Here is a 15,763-nt window from a genome sequence, read left to right on the forward strand (position 1 = left end):
TGTAGCTGACTGTCTTCTGCAGGTTGTCCTCTAACCAGTGAGGTAAAATATATCTCCCATTTCCATGTGTTTTTTTTACATGTGTTAGTTTCAACAGCACATACAACCTGATTTCCCCCCTAATCGATATCAGTGATTTATTGCTACTTGTCAAAACAACAGCGTTTCTGGTGCAGTTTATAAGGTGCTTGTTTTAAAAAATACAAGTAATATGATTATTGTGGCAGATGTTTGTGTATATAGCACATGTTATGTTTAGGTTTTCAATTTATCACAAACTGTTTCTGCTTATTGGTTATTGATTTGGACACGTTAAAACTGTGTTTTGACATTGGGGATATCCCATCTAGCAACATGTCAGAGAATGGAAATCCAATTCAAAATGATGTGAAAATATGACCTTAAAAAAATGAGAATTTAGACGTGAGGTATTTCTCTAGAGACCGACATGCATGTACCTGCAGAGTCAAGATGTTAAATGGACGTATGAGGTGAGACGGTGAACTGATGTTGAACTGGGCAGTCAGCTGCTGCTGCTCCAATACAGTATGAGGTGAGACGGTGAACTGATGTTGAACCGGGCAGTCAGCTGCTGCTGCTCCAATACAGTATGAGGTGAGACGGTGAACTGATGTTGAACTGGGCAGTCAGCTGCTGCTGCTCCAATACAGTATGAGGTGAGACGGTGAACTGATGTTGAACCGGGCAGTCAGCTGCTGCTGCTCCAATACAGTATGAGGTGAGACGGTGAACTGATGTGAGTCTGGTCTTTCATTGTTGGTATTGAAAAAGCCTACTGCACATTGTGGTGGAAATTCTAACCAATCAGGAGAGACTTTGTCATTTCTTCAAACAATCAACCTTTATTTGATAAGAATTGCAATAATGTAGCTGGTCAGCCCTACACTCTGAGGTGGAAGGCCGAGAGCTCGATGACACAAGGAGTACAGAAGCCTTATATAGTCAAACTATCTTGTGCATATAGAAAACACGTGATCTTGGTATGTGTACGTGTGTGGAGAACGAGACACAGACTAACTGTGAATTGGTTGTCTCGTTCTGTAGCAACAGCTAGTTATTCTAGTTTTCCAGTGAGGTGTCAAAACAACAGGAAATCACTCTAGACACAGTTCCTCTGAAGTAGATCAACGGTTCCCTGAATTGGGACAAGCAAGCGAGTGTCTAGAGCAAGTCTAGAGATAAATCACACTCAGCCTGAACTGTGTGATGTAGTAGGGAGTTGTAGTTTCTCTAGAAATAAATCAGACCCAGACTGAACTGTGTGATGTAGTAGGGAGTTGTAGTTTCTCTAGAGATAAATCAGACCCAGCCTGAACTGTGTGATGCTGTAGGGAGTTGTAGTTTCTCTAGAGATAAATCAGACCCAGCCTGAACTGTGTGATGTAGTAGGGAGTTGTAGTTTCTCTAGAGATAAATCAGACCCAGACTGAACTGTGTGATGCTGTAGGGAGTTGTAGTTTCTCTAGAGATAAATCAGACCCAGCCTGAACTGTGTGATGTAGTAGGGAGTTGTAGTTTCTCTAGAGATAAATCAGACCCAGACTGAACTGTGTGATGTAGTGGAGTTGTAGTTTCCAACAGGCCAATATTCAACATAGTTTAGCGCATAAAACGTAATTAACTACAGTGACCATAATCCATTGCTTGCCTACTTGTCTTGTCTGTGTTTATTTTACACCTGCTATGTAAAAGAGACAGAAGAATGCACAATGGTCAATGCTATCTGGGATCCTTGGGACATCCCTACCCTAAACCCTAACCTTAACCCTAACCTTAACCCTTTTAAATGTCAACTTCAACGGGCTAGGGACGTCCCAAGGATGTATCTCTACCTAGAAATACATGATCTAAGTGATTGATAGTTGGTATTCAGCAGTCATAAAGCCTTATTTACTTTAATGAACTACTAAAATAGTGATTTAGTCAGACAGCATAGACAGCAGCTCTACACTTTATTGACTGACTGATCCATTCATCCTTCCATCCCTCCTCAGCCTTCCTCTCCTCTGAAGACCCAGTGAGGGTGGAGCTCAGTCAGAGAGCTGTTGAGGGACTGGTTAGGAAGAACACTTCTACAGCCAGAGAGGTGAGAGGTCACACATGGTTTAGATGGTAAATATTTATGTCCCCTTAGTGGTTCATCACATCAGCTAAAGGGAATATGTTCCATCATCCATGTTTATTAACATTAGTGCAAATTGTCCACTGATATTGGTGTAATTTCTCACCCTTTTGGCTGTATGAAAGTTAATTTCCCCTCAGACACACACATTTGTTCTTTGTTATTATGAAGGTAATTTGTGTCAAATGTACTTTTCCCAACATCTCTTTACATTGCTTATGTATATTCAGTGGCCTGACTGCATCCAGTCTATGTCAAAGGCCCATCCTGGTAGATCTGAACCTAATGCAGCTTGGAGTGATCAGATGACAGAAGTCACATTTAGGTGCCAGGTGTAACTGAGGCCATAGATGCTCCATATCCATTACTTTGAGTGTTTTATATAATATGACTAAATGTGTTTCTTTCTGTGTTGCAGGGGCAGTCAGAAATGGAACAGCAAGACTTGATACTGTTTTTCATACTAAGAGTCTGTTGATTGGTCAGTCATTGGGTTCATTTGTTTTATTATATGTTCAAATAAAATCAAGCTTTATTCATAAAGCACATTTCAGACATGGATGCAACAAAATGGCTTCACAGGAAAAAGATAAAACAATGAAAATAAACAAATATTTAGTACACAACATAAGAGGATAAAAAACAGAAGACTTAAACTGAAAGACTAATGAACAAATGGAAATGCCATTGATTAAAATGTTAATTGGATGCATGATCCAACCCAAAATATAAGCTTGGGACACTATGGGGGTCAGTGTCCACTGAAAGTTGACTAGTAACAACAACTGGGACCTAAAAGACACCCACCATGAGACCCACGAAATCTGCCCAAGAAGAGGAAAACAAAAGAAAAACCCACATCGAACTTAAAGACAGGAAGTAAACCAAAAAGGTGGCGCAACTAAAGGTGTTGACTCTCCACATGTATCAAGACAACTGGAGCACTGGGCCAGACACTCTTAAATAGAACCTGGACCAGCTCAGGTGAAACACCTTCCCACTAACGAGATGGACAAGCCAGCACAGGTGTAACACATACTGACTAACGAGGTGACACCAATCAGTGCGTCCTACGTGCTAACGAGCTAGACGTGCTAACGAGCTAGACGGGCTAACCAGCTAGACGTGCTAACGAGCTAGACGTGCTAACGAGCGAGACGTGCTAACGAGCTAGACGGGCTAACGAGCTAGACGGGCTAACGAGCTAGACGTGCTAACGAGCTAGACGGGCTAACGAGCGAGACGTGCTAACGAGCGAGACGGGCTAACGAGCTAGACGGGCTAACGAGCTAGACGTGCTAACGAGCTAGACGTGCTGACGGAGCTAGACGTGCTGACGGAGCTAGACGGGCTAACGAGCTAGACGTGCTAACGAGCTATACGTGCTAACGAGCTAGACGTGCTAACGAGCTAGACGTGCTAAAGTCCAACCTCAAAACATAAATGGAAAAACCAAAGCCTGTAACACCTTCCCCTTTAAGACAACAAATATATCCTATATTTTTGTTGGAAAAGTTTGCTCACCACCAACAGAAAACAACTTCCATTTCACATTATAATCAACTACAATGCTTCACCTTCTACAATATAATCACTGGCTGTCAACAATTAAAAACAAGAAAAAAACACGTATTTCTAAATAATAATATACAATAGTATTATTTTTCTCCTTTTTCTTTCTATAGAATCCTAAAACTCACTAGCTTCTAGAACACTCATCTTCCTAAAACTCACTAGCTTCTAGAACTCTCCTCTTCCTAAAACTCACTAGCTTCTAGAACTCTCGTCTTCCTAAAACTCACTAGCTTCTAGAACTCTCGTCTTCCTAAAACTCACTAGCTTCTAGAACTCTCGTCTTCCTAAAACTCACTAGCTTCTAGAACTCTCATCTTCCTTAAACTCACTAGCTTCTAGAACTCTTGTCCCCTTGGAACGAGCCCAAACAAAATGTATCTCCAATACGGAAAAACGTGCAGTCAAAATAAATAAAGATCCATAGCAACGCACTAGCTAAACACAAATCTAATATCCATTTGGGGGGAAATCAGGTTGAATCTGCTCCTGAAACTAACACAACAACAAAAAAAACACTTGGAAATGGAGATATCTTTCACCTCACTGGTTAGAGGACAACCTGCAGAAGACAGTCAGCTACATTTTGAAGTGATGCAGTTAAATTTAGGGGTCGGTAAACAAAGGAACACAACACTTATTTGTCATAACTCATCGATATCATGTTGAAATCAATTGTACCGAGAGGAGGGAGATGAGGTTGCATGTCCTGTTAAAACGAACAGCTCAAAAACCACACAGAATCTGGGAATAATGTGTACATCACTGGTTAGAGAACAATTTGTAGAAAACAGCCAGATACATTTTGATTCCAGTGGGTCACCAACATGGTAAGTGTAACACAACTCTTTTTTTGTTAGTCACTTTTTATTAAATCTCATAAATAGTAACTCTTCCATTTCAGAGCCTGGATTTCCCCCCTGAGGCTAATATCCATATCATGTTGAAATCAATAGAACAGGGGACAAACGTTTAGGGTTCTACATTGTGACATTATTAAAATACTCCTACTACAATGTTAAAACATTCTACATTGTGACATATCATTGATATCATGAAACAACTCCTTCATGTATTTTCTGATGTTTGATCAGATGTCTTATCGGAGAATCTCTTGTCACACTGATCACAGCTATGATTTCTCTCCTGTGTGTGTTCTCTGGTGTAGAGTCAGAGAGCCAGATGTAGTAAAACTCTTCCCACATTGATCACAGCTATAAGGTTTCTCTCCTGTGTGTGTTCTCTGGTGTAATATCAGGTTGTCTGACCGAGTAAAACTCTTCCCACATTGATTACAGCTATAAGGTTTCTCTCCTGTGTGTATTCGCTGGTGTCTAGTCAGATGGCAAGATGAAATATAAGTCTTCCCACATTGATCACAGCTATAAGGTTTCTCTCCTGTGTGTGTTCTCTGGTGTACAGTCAGGTAACTAGATGAAATAAAACTTTTCACACATTGATTACAACTAAAAGATTTCTCTCCTGTGTGTATCCTCTGGTGTGATAACAGGTTGCTTGACTGAGTAAAACTCTTCCCACATTCAGTACAGCTGTACGGTTTCTCTCCTGTATGTGTTCTCTGGTGTATAGTCAGATAGCTAAATGTAGTAAAACTCTTCCCACATTGATCACAGCTGTAAGGTTTCTCTCCAGTGTGAATTCTCAGGTGTACTTTTAGTGCTTTTAATCTTAAGTAACTCTTCCCACAATCAAAACAGTGGTGAGATTTCTCTCCTGTGTGTGTTCGCTGGTGTATTTTAAGTTCTGATGAAGATTTGCAATGTTTTCCACAGTCAGAGCAGCAGATAGATTTCTTCCCTGTGGGTCTCTGCTGGTGTTTCTTGAGGTGATAGAATCTGGACAGACTCTTCTCTGACTTGTTAGCATCATGATGTTGAGGCTCCCCAGAGGATCCATGATAGTCACGTCTCTCTCCTGTGTGAACAAGTCAGACAGATAGTTAAAGGCTCACAACAGCAGAAATCCACTGAAAAAGGTGATGCCAACAGCGTAGCCATGATACTGTACAACAATTGACGTCTGTAATGAATGTTAAAATTACTTGACAATTGTCTTAAGACAGTCAAGTGAGCAACAATAGTCATATTTAGTCTTGTTTTCACATTAGTAGTAACTAGAAATAAGTAAAAGGTGTTGAACTCCTAAGCAGTGTGCCAGGCCACTTTTGTTCTCAAATATAAGCACCTTTTTCTGTGTTTGCTAAAATTGCGACAAGGGCGATGCACACACAATTTGATTGCAGAAACACCTCCCTGCTAATGCAGAAACCGCTAGTTATGGATGTAGTATATCTGCCTGGAGCAAAAATGGTGAGCAAGTGGCTTAAGCTGTGCCATTAGAGATTCTGGGTTCGAGTCCAAGCTCTGTTGCAGCCGGCCGAAACCGGGAGGCCCATGGGGCGACACACAATTGGCCCACCGTTGTCCGGGTTAGGGGAGGGTTTGGCCGATTTTGATCTTAAGTAACTCTTCCCACAATCAAAACAGTGGTGAGATTTCTCTCCTGTGTGTACTCGCTGGTGTATTTTAAGTTCCGATGAAGATTTGCAGTAAGATTTCCATGTGAGAGATCTTCGTCTCTGCAGGTGTTTCTTGAGGTGTTCTGATCTGGAGAGACTCTTCTCTGCCTCTTCAGCATCAAGAGGTTGTTGAGGCTCCCCAGAGGACCCAAGATAGAGAAGTATCTCTCCTGTGTGAACAACAAAGTCAGACAGATGGTTAAAGGCCCACAACAGCGGTAATCCACTGTAAAAGGTGATGCCAACAGCGGAGCCATGATGTTGGACAACAATTTAAGTCAGTAATGAATGTTAAAATTATTTGACAATTGTCCTAAAATGAGCAAGAATAGTCATATTTTTTTGTCTTGTTTTCACATTAGTAGTAACATGATGTTTGTAGGCTAGAAATAAGTTATTAAAGTTGTTGAAATCCTAAGCAGTGTGCCAGACGACTTTTGGTGTCAAATTTTGGCCCCTTTCTGTGTTTGCTAAAATTGCGGCACGAGGGCGATGCACATGCAATTTGGTTGTAGAAACTCCTCCCCACTAATGAGGAAACCGCTAGTTATGGATGTAGTATATCTGGTAATGAGGAAACCACTAGTTATGGATGTAGTATATCTGGTAATGAGGAAACCACTAGTTATGGATGTAGTATATCTGGTAATGAGGAAACCACTAGTTATGGATGTAGTATATCTGGTAATGAGGAAACCACTAGTTATGGATGTAGTATATCTGGTAATGAGGAAACCACTAGTTATGGATGTAGTATATCTGGTAATGAGGAAACCACTAGTTATGGATGTAGTATATCTGGTAATGAGGAAACCGCTAGTTATGGATGTAGTATATCTGGTAATGAGGAAACCACTAGTTATGGATGTAGTATATCTGGTAATGAGGAAACCACTAGTTATGGATGTAGTATATCTGGTAATGAGGAAACCACTAGTTATGGATGTAGTATATCTGGTAATGAGGAAACCACTAGTTATGGATGTAGTATATCTGGTAATGAGGAAACCACTAGTTATGGATGTAGTATATCTGGTGATGAGGAATCCACTAGTTATGGATGTAGTATATCTGGTAATGAGGAAACCACTAGTTATGGATGTAGTATATCTGGTAATGAGGAAACCACTAGTTATGGATGTAGTTTTTTCTCTCTGCCTGGAGAAAAAATGGTGAGCGACGATTTTAGTTTTTCACAAGGCATTCTGAATATTACAGCGCACTATCAGGTGTGCTACTGAAGGAAACTCACATTAAGCTCTGTGTCTATTCACTAACTCACCACCGTGGGGGAAAACTCGGGGGAGTTCTCATAGGCTGACTGCAAAAATAGCCTCCATTTACAGGTTGTTTATGAGTGCATTTCACATTACTTTTGGATTATAATTGTAACGCTTGTTTGAATGTCCTGTTTGTGTTGTTGTAGCAAATCAACTGCTTTATACATAAACACTTAAACCTGTAAAATGCTCTTTGGCTAGCTTTGCCATCAGCCTGACAGAGGGTTGTACACTAAGTATTTGCCAAATTTGCCCATAACATCACCTAACAATAACATAGACCTACTGTAGGACCCATAACTTCACCTAACAATAACATAGACCTACTGTAGGACCCATAACTTCACCTAACAATAACATAGACCTACTGTAGGACCCATAACTTCACCTAACAATAACATAGACCTACTGTAGGACCCATAACTTCACCTAACAATAACATAGACCTACTGTAGGACCCATAAGTTCACCTAACAATAACATACACCTACTGTAGGACCCATAACTTCACCTAACAACAACATAGACCTACTGTAGGACCCATAAGTTCACCTAACAACAACATAGACCTACTGTAGGACCCATAAGTTCACCTAACAATAACATACACCTACTGTAGGACCCATAACTTCACCTAACAATAACATAGACCTAGGACTATATATTTAATATTTCAGGTGAAACAAGGAGACTAAAATGTCTTTGTCATGACAATTCATAACCTGATCACCAGATAATTTTGTGAATAATCCCACTAGGCTACTCTGTAATGTGTTGTCATTCTAAATGTCCTGAATAAAGGAAAATAGCTCTGTGTGTTGTACAATAGCCTATCCATCAAGGAACAGATCTCTACACATTATGAGCTAAGTATCTCCGTTTCCAAACGGACTAACGAGACCCTACTGTAAATCAAGTAGACAACACATTATAAATATCGATTTGTTTGGGATGTTGGATCCAACGTGGAGCACGGCATAACTGTCTTTACCGGTGTAATGAATGAAGAACTACATTTGACTGGCATGCAGAAAATGATTTCCTGGATCAGCTGATGATAGTTGAACATGTGACTGTAACTAAACAGCTACAGTATTAAGTATTATGCATAATTATTTAAGAACCGCATTAATGACAGTATCCATTTGGGAGTTGTCAATAAAGTTAAGGTGACTCTCGGTTAGAACCATTGGATTTAGTAAACTGAAATGATTTAGGATTTCTGTGCCCATGAAAACTGTTTTCCCAGCGTAACATAAGGAGACACTAAATGTTACGTAGGTAGAGAGCATTTCAGCGATCTGAATACAAAAAAACTGTCCGACAGCAAGATCCAGTATTTAAGTTAAAGTTCATCATATGACAAGCTTAACGTTATGACTATAACTACTGTTCCCTGAAGGAGGGAAACTAGGTACAACATACTATTAAATCCACACGTTATGACTATAACTACTGTTCCCTGAAGGAGGGAAACTAGGTACAACATACTATTAACCTCTCTGGGCTAGGTGGCACCAGTTGAATCCTGTGGCGCGATTTTCAAATACCTTAGAAATGCTATTACTTCAATTTCTCAAACATATGACTATTTTACAGCATTTTAAAGACAAGACTCTCGTTAATCTAACCACACTGTCCGATTTCAAAAAGTCTTTACAACGAAAGCAAAACATTAGATTATGTCAGCAGAGTACCCAGCCAGAAATAATCAGACACCCATTTTTCAAGCTAGCATATAATGTCACAAAAACCCAGAAGACAGCTAAATGCAGCACTAACCTTTGATGATCTTCATCAGATGACACACCTAGGACATTATGTTATACAATACATGCATGTTTTGTTCAATCAAGTTCATATTTATATCAAAAAACAGCTTTTTACATTAGCATGTGACGTTCAGAACTAGCATACCACCCGCAAACTTCCGGGGAATTTACTAACAATTTACTAAATTACTCACGATAAACGTTCACAAAAAGCATAACAATTATTTTAAGAATTATAGATACAGAACTCCTCTATGCACTCGATATGTCCGATTTTAAAATAGCTTTTTGCTGAAAGCACATTTTGCAATATTCTAAGTACATAGCCCAGCCATCACGGGCTAGCTATTTAGACACCCGGCAAGTTTAGCCTTCACCAAAATCAGATTTACTATAAGAAAAATGTTATTACCTTTCCTGTTCTTCGTCAGAATGCACTCCCAGGACTTCTACTTCAATAACAAATGTAGGTTTGGTCCCAAATAATCCATCGTTATATCCAAACAGCGCCGTTTTGTTCGTGCGTTCTAGACACTATCCGAAATGGTAAATAAGGGTCGTGCGCATGGCGCATTTCGTGACAAAAAAATTCTAAATATTTCATTACCGTACTTCGAAGCATGTCAAGCGCTGTTTAAAATCAATTTTTATGCAATTTATCTCGTAAAAAAGCGATAATATTCCGACCGGGAATCTACGTTTCGGTAAATAGAGGGAAAAACAGAAAGACGGGGGAGGCCAGTGCACGAGCCTAAGCCCTTTGTCCTCTGATAGACCACTTAGCAAAAGCGCTCGTGTGTTTCAGCCAGGGCTTTGAATTACGTCATTCAGGTTTTTCCCGGGCTCTGAGAGCCCATTGGAGCCGTGGGAAGTGTCACGTTACCGCAGAGATCCTTTGTTTTGGGAAGAGATATCAAAGAAAGCCAATAAATGGTCAGACAGGCCACTCCCTGTAAAGGAATCTCTCAGGTTTTTGCCTGCCATATGAGTTCTGTTATACTCACAGACACCATTCAAACAGTTTTAGAAACTTTAGGGTGTTTTCTATCCATATATAATAAGTATATGCATATTCTAGTTACTGGATAGGATTAGTAACCAGATTAAATCGGGTACGTTTTTTATCCGGCCGTGTAAATACTGCCCCCTAGCCCTAACAGGTTAAATCCACACCTCGCTGGAAGCCCCGCATTCCACAGGTGATGAGCGTGAGACTTGGATATATTCCTTAAATTATTTAATCCTTAAATGTAATACCTCACTTCACCGACCCAGGAAGTGGAGGAGCCAAACAGGTGTTGTAACTCGTTCATAACTGGCATGCAGATCGGTAGAAATGGTAAGATAAATTGGCACTTCAAACGGAAATGGAAAAAGTTTGCCTATTTTACCGGAAACTTCAGGAGCATAATGTCAGAATTAACGAAGGCCAGCAGCAGGTGGGGAATTGGTTATTTTCTTCTGGTTATATTGACCTCTGGCTTCCTCAAGTCATTTGTGTGTGTTAATTATTTAATCAAACGCTTGAAGCATCAGTTCAATTCAAGTTCTGCACATACAGTTGATTTTATTAAACACACGGGGTGTGTCTATATGAACAAATACACGTCATAACATTTCAACCAATCAATTGGTAGAAAGAAAATACTATTTTTTTTAAATCTGCCCTAGAACATACAACATACATGCATTCAGACCCCTTCCCTTTTTACATATTTGGTTATTATATATATTTTTTTTTCAATTATCAATTTTCAGACAATACCTCATAAAGACATCACAATACCCCATAAAAGTTAGAAAAAAAGTTTAGAAATGCTTAGATGACCTAGATATATATATCTAGGTCATGCCAGTAGGTTACAGAAGGTTGTATCTCTCTAGGTCATGCCAGTAGGTTACAGTAGGTTGGAACTCTCTAGGTCATGCAGGTAGGTTACAGCAGGTTGTAACTCTAGGTCATGCCAGTAGGCTACAGTAGGTTGTAACTCTCTAGGTCATGCCAGTAGGTTACAGTAGGTTGTATCTCTCTAGGTCATGCCAGTAGGTTACAGAAGGTTGTATCTCTCTAGGTCATGCCAGTAGGTTACAGCAGGTTCTAACTCTCTAGGTCATGCCAGTAGGTTACAGTAGGTTGTATCTCTCTAGGTCATGCCAGTAGGTTACAGTAGGTTGTATCTCTCTAGGTCATGCCAGTAGGTTACAGTAGGTTGTAACTCTCTAGGTCATGCCAGTAGGTTACAGCAGGTTGTAACTCTAGGTCATGCCAGTAGGTTAAAGTAGGTTGTAACTCTCTAGGTCATGCCAGTAGGTTACAGTAGGTTGTAACTCTCTAGGTCATGCCAGTAGGTTACAGTAGGTTGTAACTCTAGGTCATGCCAGTAGGTTACAGTAGGTTGTATCTCTCTAGGTCATGCCAGTAGGCTACAGTAGGTTGTAACTCTCTAAGTCATGCCAGTAAGTTACAGTAGGTTGTATCTCTCTAGGTCATGCCAGTAGACTACAGTAGGTTGTATCTCTCTAGATCATACCAGTAGGCTACAGTAGGTTGTGTCTCTAGGTCATGCCAGTAGGTTACAGTAGGTTGTATCTCTCTAGGTCATGCCAGTAGGTTACAGTAGGTTGTAACTCTCTAGGTCATGCCAGTAGGTTACAGTAGGTTGTAACTCTCTAGGTCATGCCAGTAGACTACAGTAGGTTGTAACTCTCTAGGTCATGCCAGTAGGTTACAGTAGGTTGTAACTCTCTAGGTCATGCCAGTAGGTTGTATCTCTCTAGGTCATGCCAGTAGGCTACAGTAGGTTGTAACTCTCTAGGTCATGCCAGTAGGTTGTATCTCTCTAGGTCATGCCAGTAGGCTACAGTAGGTTGTAACTCTCTAGGTCATGCCAGTAGGTTACAGTAGGTTGTAACTCTCTAGGTCATGCCAGTAGGTTACAGTAGGTTGTATCTCTCTAGGTCATGCCAGTAGGTTACAGTAGGTTGTATCTCTCTAGGTCATGCCAGTAGGTTACAGTAGGTTGTATCTCTCTAGGTCATGCCAGTAGGTTACCGCAGGTTCTAACTCTCTAGGTCATGCCAGTAGGTTACAGTAGGTTGTATCTCTCTAGGTCATGCCAGTAGGTTACAGTAGGTTGTATCTCTCTAGGTCATGCCAGTAGGTTACAGTAGGTTGTAACTCTCTAGGTCATGCCAGTAGTTTACAGTAGGTTGTAACTCTCTAGGTCATGCCAGTAGGTTACAGCAGGTTGTAACTCTAGGTCATGCCAGTAGGTTAAAGTAGGTTGTAACTCTCTAGGTCATGCCAGTAGGTTACAGTAGGTTGTAACTCTCTAGGTCATGCCAGTAGGTTACAGTAGGTTGTAACTCTAGGTCATGCCAGTAGGTTACAGTAGGTTGTATCTCTCTAGGTCATGCCAGTAGGCTACAGTAGGTTGTAACTCTCTAGGTCATGCCAGTAGGTTACAGTAGGTTGTATCTCTCTAGGTCATGCCAGTAGGCTACAGTAGGTTGTATCTCTCTAGATCATGCCAGTAGGTTGTGTCTCTAGGTCATGCCAGTAGGTTACAGTAGGTTGTAACTCTCTAGGTCATGCCAGTAGGTTACAGTAGGTTGTATCTCTCTAGGTCATGCCAGTAGGTTGTATCTCTAGGTCATGCCAGTAGGTTACAGTAGGTTGTAACTCTCTAGGTCATGCCAGTAGGTTACAGTAGGTTGTAACTCTCTAGGTCATGCCAGTAGACTACAGTAGGTTGTAACTCTCTAGGTCATGCCAGTAGGTTACAGTAGGTTGTAACTCTCTAGGTCATGCCAGTAGGTTGTAACTCTCTAGGTCATGCCAGTAGGCTACAGTAGGTTGTATCTCTCTAGGTCATGCCAGTAGGCTACAGTAGGTTGTAACTCTCTAGGTCATGCCAGAAGGTTACAGTAGGTTGTAACTCTCTAGGTCATGCCAGTAGGTTACAGTAGGTTGTAACTCTCTAGGTCATGCCAGTAGGTTACAGTAGGTTGTATCTCTCTAGGTCATGCCAGTAGGTTACAGTAGGTTGTAACTCTAGGTCATGCCAGTAGGCTACAGTAGGTTGTAATTCTCTAGGTCATGCCAGTAGGTTACAGTAGGTTGTATCTCTCTAGGTCATGCCAGTAGGTTGTATCTCTCTAGGTCATGCCAGTAGGCTACAGTAGGTTGTACCTCTCTAGGTCATGCCAGTAGGTTACAGTAGGTTGTATCTCTCTAGGTCATGCCAGTAGGTTGTATCTCTCTAGGTCATGCCAGTAGGTTACAGTAGGTTGTATCCAAGTGGAAACAATTATCAACCCAATGTGGAAAGTGTTGAATTTGGTCAACAACAAAATGAATGGCTTATTTGCTACGTGAGGTTTACTTGATCTAACAGAAGTTTCGTAGTGATTAAGTTGTTACGTGGACACGTGACATACCGACAACTTTGATAAAAACACTATAGGAGTTGTCTCCAGATTGCTATGCATATTCATGCTAGTAGCTTAGCATCTCTCTCCATTGAATACAGGTGGTTGACGTCAACAACCCTCATAGAATATAAACAATAGATTACAATAATAAGATGTATCCACCAATCCAAAGACAGGATAGGCGGGAGATAGACAACCCACAGTGCAGCTTTGTGGACAACGACTCCCCTTGTTAGGACGGAGAGACATCTTGTCAGTATATCCATAATCTTTGGTGTAGCCAACCCAACTCTCACATGGCTCTATTGGGGGGCACGGTGTGTAGTAAAACATCACTACATTAAAATCACTACATGCCGTGGCCCCCCAGTCTGCGGTCAGCAGATAGACCCTCCTCAAATATATATGTTAAGTCACTTTTTGGAAACGGAACGGAGAAAACAAGGGGTAGCTTGTCTCTACGTCGTCTGATTCTAGACATATCAGTCATCATCCCAGATCCCTCCGTTGAAGAGGTATTGACGAGCCAACTCCGAATATCCAAAGTTAAAAACTAATTGAAGGCGGTACTTACTGGTGTTAATCAGATCTCCTGTCTCCTCCTCTTCATCTTCCAATGTGACAGTAATCTCTCCTTCCTTCTTCACTCCAAAAACAGCATCATCCTCTTCTTCCTCTTGTTTAACTGAAACGTCTTTCTCTTCATCTTTCACTGTAACAGCCTCACCATCTACTTCTAGTTTTACTGTAACATCCTCCTCTTCCTTCTCTTTCACGACAATGTTCAGCCCCAGAGCTTCTTTCTCCGTCCAGCAGACCTCCTCTTCTTTAACAGGAGGGGAGTAGTTTAGGGAGCTCATGTTCGGGGATGTTAGCTAACTAGCTATCATTAGCGACTAGGCTAATGCTAACTTAACCAGTCAGCTACTATAGCTGACTAATAAAAAATAACGTAATATTAAATTAAATAGGTTAACAAGTAGATACGACAGAAGTGTGTCTAAAACACAGTAGCTAATATAGACCGAAAGCGTATAAATAGCTTGAATCTTTCGGCTATGTCGGCTAGCAAGCTACCGAGGTGGTTGACGAGCTGTTTATGAAGAACCGTCCACTAGATTATACGTCACGCTGCAGCATCGCCTGAAAGACGCACATCGCCGTCTGCTGACTGGAGGGAAACGCAGTTGAGGATCAGATTTTATTTTCAGACAAAGATTATTTTACATGGATTTAATTAAATAATACTATTGAGACATACAAAGACAGGAATGTGGTGATTGATTAGTGAGAATAAAAAATGTTTACTACAGCACATTTAAGGCAGTTTCATTCAGTCAAACAACATATAAATAAGTAGCCAGCTACTGTAGGTCTATACTGCTCCTACATGGTGTAACAATACATCATGTAGATGTATATAATGAACAGACTAGGTCTATACTGCTCCTACATGGACTAACAATACATCATGTAGATGTATATAATGAACAGACTAGGTCTATACTGCTCCTACATGGTGTAACAATACATCATGTAGATGTATATAATGAACAGACTAGGTCTATACTGCTCCTACATGGTGTAACAATACATCATGTAGATGTATATAATGAACAGATTAGGTCTATACTGCTCCTACATGGACTAACAATACATAATGTAGATGTATATAATGAACAGACTAGGTCTATACTGCTCCTACATGGTGTAACAATACATCATGTAGATGTATATAATGAACAGACTAGGTCTATACTGTTCCTACATGGTGTAACAATACATCATGTAGATGTATATAATGAACAGACTAGGTCTATACTGCTCCTACATGGTGTAACAATACGCCACTACCGTTCAAATGTTTGGGGTCACTTAAATATCATTTTTTTAAGAAAAGCACATTATTTGTAAACAGTGTTTTTGCATGCAGCAATTCAACCATGAAGGCCTGATTCACGCAGTCTCTGACTAAATCACAGACAGTGTCACCAGCAAAGCACCCCCCACCATCACATCTCCA

The 15,763-nt window shown here is 40.6% G+C and overlaps 1 protein-coding gene across 1 annotated transcript; it reads right to left on the reverse strand.

Annotated features, from left to right (window-relative positions):
• Positions 1 to 2,632: 2,632 nt before the first annotated feature.
• On the reverse strand, positions 2,633 to 14,901 carry LOC145876871 (uncharacterized). Its single transcript, XM_082972210.1, has 2 exons — positions 14,315 to 14,901; positions 2,633 to 5,650 (listed from the first exon to the last, which is right to left on the reverse strand). Exons 1-2 carry the CDS (start codon positions 14,598 to 14,600, stop codon positions 4,848 to 4,850), a joined length of 1,089 nt encoding a protein of 362 aa, XP_082828336.1. The 5' UTR covers positions 14,601 to 14,901; the 3' UTR covers positions 2,633 to 4,847.
• Between the last annotated feature and the right edge of the window lie 862 nt (positions 14,902 to 15,763).

Source organism: Salmo salar, unplaced genomic scaffold (genome assembly GCF_965601325.2).
Source record: "Salmo salar unplaced genomic scaffold, fSalSal1 ptg000613l, whole genome shotgun sequence".
Taxonomy (NCBI): domain Eukaryota; kingdom Metazoa; phylum Chordata; class Actinopteri; order Salmoniformes; family Salmonidae; genus Salmo; species Salmo salar.